Source organism: Psammomys obesus, unplaced genomic scaffold (assembly GCF_907164565.1).
Source record: "Psammomys obesus unplaced genomic scaffold, mPsaObe1.curated_primary_1811, whole genome shotgun sequence".
Taxonomy (NCBI): domain Eukaryota; kingdom Metazoa; phylum Chordata; class Mammalia; order Rodentia; family Muridae; genus Psammomys; species Psammomys obesus.
The window spans coordinates 15202073-15210019 of NW_026596064.1; the positions used below are offsets into that span (position 1 = coordinate 15202073).

At 41.8% G+C, this 7947-nt stretch overlaps 1 protein-coding gene and 1 non-coding gene across 2 annotated transcripts; one reads left to right on the forward strand and one right to left on the reverse strand.

Moving 5' to 3' along the window:
- The first annotated feature begins 1655 nt into the window (after window positions 1–1655).
- On the forward strand, window positions 1656–1759 carry LOC129689869 (U6 spliceosomal RNA). Its single transcript, XR_008722193.1, has one exon. It is a non-coding gene; the product is annotated as a U6 spliceosomal RNA (small nuclear RNA).
- On the reverse strand, window positions 1743–7330 carry LOC129689555 (cystatin-A-like). Its single transcript, XM_055624756.1, has 3 exons — window positions 7171–7330; window positions 4789–4890; window positions 1743–2019 (listed from the first exon to the last, which is right to left on the reverse strand). The coding sequence occupies exons 1-3, from the start codon at window positions 7234–7236 to the stop codon at window positions 1897–1899; spliced, it is 291 nt and encodes a 96-aa protein (XP_055480731.1). The 5' UTR covers window positions 7237–7330; the 3' UTR covers window positions 1743–1896.
- Between the last annotated feature and the right edge of the window lie 617 nt (window positions 7331–7947).

The window sequence follows — 7947 nt, forward strand, 5'->3', positions numbered from 1 at the left end:
GGAGAATGATTGCCCAAAGTTGGAGGTGGGATTGAGAGGTCACAACCAAAGGGCTTAAAGTCTTCAACAGAGGAATAAACATTGGATCTTGCTAATACTTGAGTGCTATGCATTATGATTTCATCAAAGGAATGTTTAAACTGTTGTCATTGAAAATGTGGAATGTTTGAGGTGATGGAAGGATTACCTTGCTTGATTTAGTTATTCTTCACTGTATTGAGAACCCAGACACCATTTTATACTTGGTAAACCTATATAGCTATAATTTTCAAATATAATAAAAATTATGAAAGTGTGGGCCAGGCAAAGTGGTACATGTCTATAATAACATGCTCAGGGGGCTGAGGCAGAAAGATCATGAGTTAGAGGCCAACTTGGGCTACATGTTAAATTGAGGACCAGTCTGGGCTACGTAGCAGCAATCTGTCTCAAAGAAACATACAAACAAGCAAAGGAAACATGTTATACTATATACTAATTATATGTGTATATTATATAATATACTAATTATATGTGTATTTATAGAATATGATAAAAATCTGCCCTACTAAGTAGAAAGAAGTAATGAAATGATGTCACATGGATGAACATTGAAAACTGTTCACAGAAAAACACCAGTTACAAATGAGTAAAGAAATGATTCCATATATGTGTATACACAGACACATACATATGGAATGTCTAGAAACAGGCAAATCGAGGCAGAAAGGGAAGCAGTGGCTGCTTAGCAGTGAGGAGTGAGGGCAGAGGGGGAAGTTAGATGATTGACAGCTGTAGGGCTTGCTTTGTTGGATGTGGAAAATCATGTGAAATGGATATGGTGATGTTTGCACACATTTGTGAAAATACTCAAAGTCCCTGAAGAGAACACTTGAGGTATCTGCATTGCATGGTATGCATGTACGCTATTCAGTTAAAGTATTTAATGGGCCAGTGAGGTGGTTCAGTGGGTAAGGGCATTTGTCACTAAGCCTACCTACCTCAGTTTGAGCCTTGGATCCACCTGATGGAAAGAGAGAACCAATTTCTCCAAGTTATCTTCTGACCACAAGTGGTTGAGGCATGCACTCATGCATTGGTGTGTGTGTGTGTGTGTGTGTGTGTACACGCAAATGTGTAAACTATAGTTTCTGGACTGGACCTTTGGTAATACAGGACATTATTGCAATAATTTGAAAAACTTGAATGACATCTGGGGCCTAGATGTTAGCATAGCAACAGTGTTCATTTTCTGATCTTGGTTGTTGGTTTCTGGCTGTGCAGGAGAATGTCCTTGTTAGTGGGAATGCACACTGCTGTTTGCACTAGTTGAGTGCCAGAAAGCATCTGTTGGTGGTGAGAAATCACTGCCCCTGACTCTTCAAGAGTGAGGGGAAAGTGGGGAAGGGGGAAAGCACAGCTTTTCTGTAAGTTTAGGACTGTTTCAAAGCATGTCTTGTAAAATACCAGCTTAATTTTCAAGTAGGAAGGCAGATATGGCATGCTGGGTTCTGGGCAACCACAGGGTTGTGCGTGCCTGACAGCCACTGGTGCATGCCCCTGCCAGGAAGGAGGGCGGTCCTATCCTGTCTGCAATTGCAGGCAAGCCTTAGTTTCTATAAGGCTTCTGGTTGGTATCACTTACCGTGGAACCTCTGCTCTGAACCATTAACACTGTCCTCTCTTTGGCAGCACAAATATTAAAACTGGAATGATACAGAGATTAGCATGGCCCTTGCAGAAGGATAACGTGCAAATTCATGAACCGTTCCGTATTTTAAAATAATCGTCTAGAAAGTAAAGGTCGATGCAATAATGAGTCATGATGGAAGAAGACAGTTATTTGAAGAATGCTTCTTTATTGATGGCCACATCTCTTTACAATGAGAAGACTCGGGTAAGTTTAGAATTTCCTTCTTAGAAGTAGGTCAGCTCATCATCCCTGGTTTTGTCAGCCTGGTAACCACTAAATTCAAAACCGTGATCATTGATACCACTGAAGGCTCTCACATGAATGTAACGGCCACCCCCTACATCAACCTGAAAAACATAAAAGAAGAAAGAAAGAAGAAAAGGAAGGAAGGAAGGAAGGGAGGGAGGGAGGGAGGGAGGAAGAGGTTATTAACATGGATATCCATTGTATGACAAATCTCTCTTGTAAAGATTTGATGTGGTAAGCTGTCCTGAAACCACACTTGTGGCCTAAGGCAGCATCAATGAACAAAGCTCCCATCAGCCCTAGTGTTAAGAGAAAGAGCAACTAACAGTATGGCAGGAGGCATATTTCCTAGGTTCATTTTTAATAGCTTTTAGAAAAAGATTTTAGTTAACTTATTTGTATGAACATGTGTCTTCAAGAGCATCACTTGCCTACAGGGCCTGGAGACCTTAGAAGAGGGTGTTAGGTCCCCTCAGACTGGAGTTAGAGATGGCTGTGAGCTGCCATGTGGGTGCTGGGACCCAACCCCAGGTCCTCTGCAAGAGCAGCCAGCACTCTTACCCACTGAGCCCTCTCTCCAGCTGGATTTAATTTATTGTACTTTTCATTAAATCCTGGGCACAAATTTCATTCCTGGGCACAAATTTCATTCACATTTTATTTCCAGGATGCCTGGAACAGGAGCAGAGGGCAGCCTGTATTTTTGGTGAATCTGCTTTCTGACTTTCAAGTTGGCAGGCTAAACCCAGAATTACTTGAGAAAGTATGGACTGTATGGTCCCCATACCTCTGATTTATTGGGATACTTTGTGAACGCCCAGCAGGTCGCCTCCTTTATAAAATAAAAGGAGCTTAGATGTCACGGGTGACACTCCCATCAGTAGTTTGGGCATGAACCCAGGTCCTAGAACATCAGGGTAAGAACTGCCACTTTGTTCTTCATTGGAACAATAGAAGTTCTGTGTTATACAGTAGATATTATGTTCTGACAGTCCTTCCTCCCTTAATCTTAAAATGCTACTAATCGGTTCACCAATGTATATAACACTATGATGAGCACTATACAGCGAGTGTGTGTGTGTGTGTGTGTGTGTGTGTGTGTGTGTGATCTCACTGACTTCTTACCGTAGGTCTGAAAAAAGTGTGACACTCTCAGTTTCAAAGCCACCAGACACAGATTAACAGAGTAATTTTTGGGAGCTGGGGCGGTTAGCCAGCGGAGTGCTGGCTAGCTTGCATGAAGCCTTGGGTCTGGAAAACCAGCACCTTATATGTAAGCCAGGTGGTGTGTGCCTCTCATCTCAGCACTCAGGAGGTGGAGGCAGGAGGAACAGACATTCAAGGTCATGTTCAATTATAATATGGTGTTTGAGTTCCAGGACAGCCTGAGATACACATAGACCCTGCATCAAAACTACAACAACCAAAACACCCTAACCATCAAAAACAACTACAAAAAAAAAAAACAAAAAACAAATAAACAAACAAAAACCACCAAACATTAATGTGTAGTAATTTTTTCCCCCTGTAAATGCAGAGTCCTAATTCAAACCCAGATCTGTGGATTCCAATGTCTACATCATGTTGTTTCTCTTGCTGGTTGGTTTTGTTTTGATGCAGGCATTTTATTTTTAATCAATATATTAAAATTCATAGCTTAAGTTATTAGTTACTTAAAAAGAAGAAATAAATGGCATCGTGCCTTGGTCCAGTGTCCAAGCCGAGTAGGTAAAGTCACTTGAATAGCTCTTATCTTTGGAATCAAGATAGTCATTGTGTAATATATAGACATAAACACAGATCCTATTTATTTTCCACAGTTGAGTTTTTTAATTGGTTCCCTTGTCATCACAAGAATGTCAAAATATTTTTTTATTAGAACTTAATCAGGACATTTAATTTAATTTTTTGATATGACTATAAAAGTTGTTTGTTTGTCTGTTTGTTTGTTTATTTATTTATTTATTTATTAGAAATTATGTGTATTCCCGTGCCTCTATCTATGGGTGTGCACATGTGGGGAGGGTCAGGCCTCTTACAGCTGTTGCTGCAGCCGGTTGTGGGTCATCTGCTGTGGGTGCTGGGAGCTGAGCCTGAGACTTTGCAAGAGCAGCATTAAGTCTTAATGGTGGAGTTGTTTCTCTGTCTCCTAAAATTTATTTTTAAAATACTCTAAGTATGGCTTTTTACTATAGCTGGAGTGTCAGGAGCTGGACCTGCTTGAGCTATAAAAAGATTTATTTGGGGGCTGGAGAGAAGGCTCAGCAGCTAACAGCCCTTGATGCTCTTCCAGAGGTACTGAGCTCAATTCCCAGCAACCACAAGCAGGCTCACAGCTGTCTATAATGAGACCTGATGCCCTCTTCTGGCGTTCAGGAGTACATGCAAACAGATTACTTAGAAACAGAAATAATTTTTTTAAAAGGAGTATTTAAGTTATATAAACAGCTAAAGAATGAAAATAGCTATTTAGAAAAGAGTTATTCTTTCAGATAACGATTGAAATCCTTTAGTGCATTTAACTTGAACACATATAAAATTAGGACGTTCTGAGGTGGAAAATGCTTTAAGACACCGTCTGTCCCATACACTGAGACTTATGCAAGCACATGACAGAAGAAATGGCCGTGGCCCGGAGCCAATGCGCTGGCTGTTACACCGTCTTTTTCTGTACAGTTTTAGAAGTTAAAGACCACGAACAAAAGCTTTCTATATTCACAAGGAAAAACAAGGTAAATATCTGGGAATCTGGGAATCTTCTACTTGCAGGTGTCTTAGTTAAAGATAACTGCTAGGTTATCTTTAAATGAAGGTCCAGTCGGGGCGACAGAACACATCACAGCAGTGCGTAACTGAGGACAGAGTCTAACCTTAATGAAGTAATTGATTCCAGCGACGACTTGTGATTTATACTCGACGGCTTTGAAGGTTTCGTATTTCTCATTGGTTTGCCCTTCCAGCTGCGGTTTGATCTTATGAAGAGAAAGGGAGAGAATGCTTTTAAGCTGTGTTATTGCCACTTAGCTGAGTTACAAACCTGGGAACCTCAGAGATGCCGAGGAGCCTAGAATGGTGGCTCAAGTCTCTAAATCTTAACTGGGAATTGTCCCCTCAGGCTGTCTCCTGCCAGAGGGGACAGAGGAGTGAAGTCTGAAAGTCAAGCCACCACGCCTGTCCTTGTTCCCCAAAGTCCTTTTAGTTCTTTAACCTATGATTAGGTTTAAAAGTGTTTAATTACGTTGTATTTCCTAATGTGCTCTAGATATCTTGATTTTCTCTGCACTGTTAATTTTTGGGACGTACAGTCCAGGTCTTATCGCCCTTGAGGTAGCTTCTACCATTTGTAGCCTGACACTAGACACTAGACACTAGACACCTAGGAAAGACTCAGGAAACGCCCCTGTCACCAAATGGGTCGAGGCTGGGCACCTTGAATGACGATTTAAATCTGAGGCCATGGTTTCCACAGAGGAGGCACGTTTGCTGCAGTCTCTCCTCTCATACCTGCAAAGCTCCCGGTGGAATGGGCAGGTTAATTTCCTAACTGGGTGACTCTCAAGCATTTTGAGTCTTGGTTTCACATTCTGAAAATAAGATGTGATGCCCTCCTTGCCTGCCTTGCAGCTTTGAAGGTCAAATGGGAGGTGGGGCGAAGACAAGGCGAAGGCTTTTAAAAGAGCAAAGTTCCTTCTCCGGGTGAGGCAACCCTGTTAATGTCCATTTCTCATTCTACTTTTCCAAAGCTGCAAACACACACTTCTAAATTAATTTTATTCCCGGAGATGTGGCCCACAGATCTTGTTATCAGCAAGGTAAGCCCTTCCGGTAGCTTCCTAACTTTTAAAAATTATGTGATAAAAATACATTAGAGATATATGTGTGTGTGTGTGTGTGTGTGTGTGTGTATATTTTTTGGAACATCTCTTGGGATTTTTCAGGCAACACGTATAGTAACTTTGCCTGATCTGTGCATATTTGTTTTTGAAATCATTTTTCTGTATGTGGTTTTAGTGAGTCCTTTTAGCTTTTTCTTCCTACAAATGAAATGGAGGTAACCTATTTGAAATCCCCATCTCTCCCAAGCATCCTGGGATGCCAGATATCCAGTCCTACAGGAAAGGGAACCATGGGTAGAGCAACCACAGAACTTGAGAGTCTGGATGAAATGTGGATGTGCGGGCCGTGTAGCCTGCATTTCACCTAGAGCGACTGCTGACTCATATGCACATCAAGCTTGAGAACGGCAGCTTGATGGGAGAAGCCAGATGAAGATGTAAAGATTCAATATTATCTTCCTCAAAAGTAAAATGCCCAAGATATTTATTAAAATAAACCCACGAGTGAGAACTAGTTAGTATTTAGTCATTGAATAATAGGCCTGTGACAGCCTGTAGAATGTCCAGGGCCTTACACACGAAGGCTCCCATCTCTTTGACTCACATAGAGGCCTGTGGTTCCTGGCATAGTGGTGCATGTCTGTAATCCCAGCACTTAGAAGTTGAGGAGGAGAAATGCCATGAGTTTGAGGCCACCCTGGGTTACTTAAGTGCTAGACTAGCCAGGACTACATAGCAAGACCATGTCTCAAACAAACAAACAGCAAACCCAACTAATCTAGTCTGCCTGGGTGATGTGATGTTTCAGGGAGGAAAAACAAAGTGATATAAGAAAATAGGGTGACAGATTGCAAACTACACCCATAATTTGCATGTGTTTCTCTGTTATAAAACATGCAGCACAGTACATTTTTAGCATATAGGTGATAGTTAAGGGAGATATATTAACTTGCTAGAAACATTGAGTTCTATTTTGACGCGATGGTATGGTGGCAAAGAATCTGAAATCAGTGCAGGAATCGCTAACAGTGTTATCTGCTGTCAACCTGAGATGTCCCTAACAACCTTAGACACTGGCTTCAAGTAGTGAGGTGGAAAACATTCCATCGGTCAGGGATCAGAGCTCCTGGGGTCACACATGTAAGTAAAAGGTAAGTAAAAGCACAAATTCACCTTCAGCAAAGGAGGAAACTGAGGCTGCAGTAAACAGCTTGACTTGGCCAATTTTACAATTAGAGTACTGAAATTTCTCTGAAAGGCTTAAGATTCCTCTTTAAGCTGTATAAAAGTCTGAGCAAATCTCACACATTCTTGTTTTCTTTTTCTTCCCACACTGTTAACAGAGGGCCAAATTATGAACCAAATTTTGAAAGTTTGATTTGGGATCAAACTTCATCCTGAAGTGCAGTGACTCACCTTGTCAACAATCTCCTGGATTTCTGGTGTGGCAGGTTTGGCCTCGCTCAAGCCTCCTCGGATCATGCTAGCGGGCTGCTTCTTTGCTAGGCAGGATGCTGAGAAGAAGTGATCAGGCAAACTTGGAGACTCAGGGTTTTAAAGGTCCCCATAAATCTCCTCCTATGTATTACATCATTACCTTCCACAATAGTGGAGGGACTGAGGAAATGAGTGTGGCCTCAGGCAAGTCTTATTGCCTGCCATAGAGGAAATGCTGAGTGGGGTTGGGGGAAAATGAGGTGGGGGGAGTGAGCAAGTGGGCGAGCTCAGGAATCAGGTGTGGTTAGCATAGGTTCCTCCCTGCACCCTGTGTGCCAACTTTATCCTGTTGTGTCAGATGAGAAACCTGAGTTTCCAAATATGTTAAACCTCAAAGAGGTTTTTTTTTTTTTTTTCCTCACTTACTAATTAATTTATTTACTTTAAATCCTGGTATGAATTTCCCCTCCCTCCTCTTCTCCCAGTCCGTTCCTCTCACCTATCCATCCCTCCACCGGTGCCCCCTCCCATGGGAATCAACCCACCTTGGCATGTCAAGCAGGACTGGGTTCATCTTCTTGTATTGAGGCTAGAAAGGCTGACCAGCTGCGGGAAAGGGATCCAAAGGCAGGCAAAGAGTTCTTTAAAAAAATACTTAATAATATCAAGGCTGGTTGCTTAGAATTCACCCAACCTTAAAAGACAGTAAAACTGTCTATGGAGGACTTTTACTTCCAGTGTCTAAATTTATTTTAT

Bases quoted from the DNA above. Each gene is read 5' to 3' on its own strand.
- LOC129689555 (XM_055624756.1), bottom strand. From the start codon at position 7,236: ATGATCCGAGGAGGCTTGAGCGAGGCCAAACCTGCCACACCAGAAATC. The intron at 4,891-7,170 runs GTGAGTCACTGC...TCTCTTCATAAG, and splicing joins TCCAGGAGATTGTTGACAAG to ATCAAACCGCAGCTGGAAGG. The intron at 2,020-4,788 runs GTTAGACTCTGT...TATGTTTTTCAG, and splicing joins GAATCAATTACTTCATTAAG to GTTGATGTAGGGGGTGGCCG.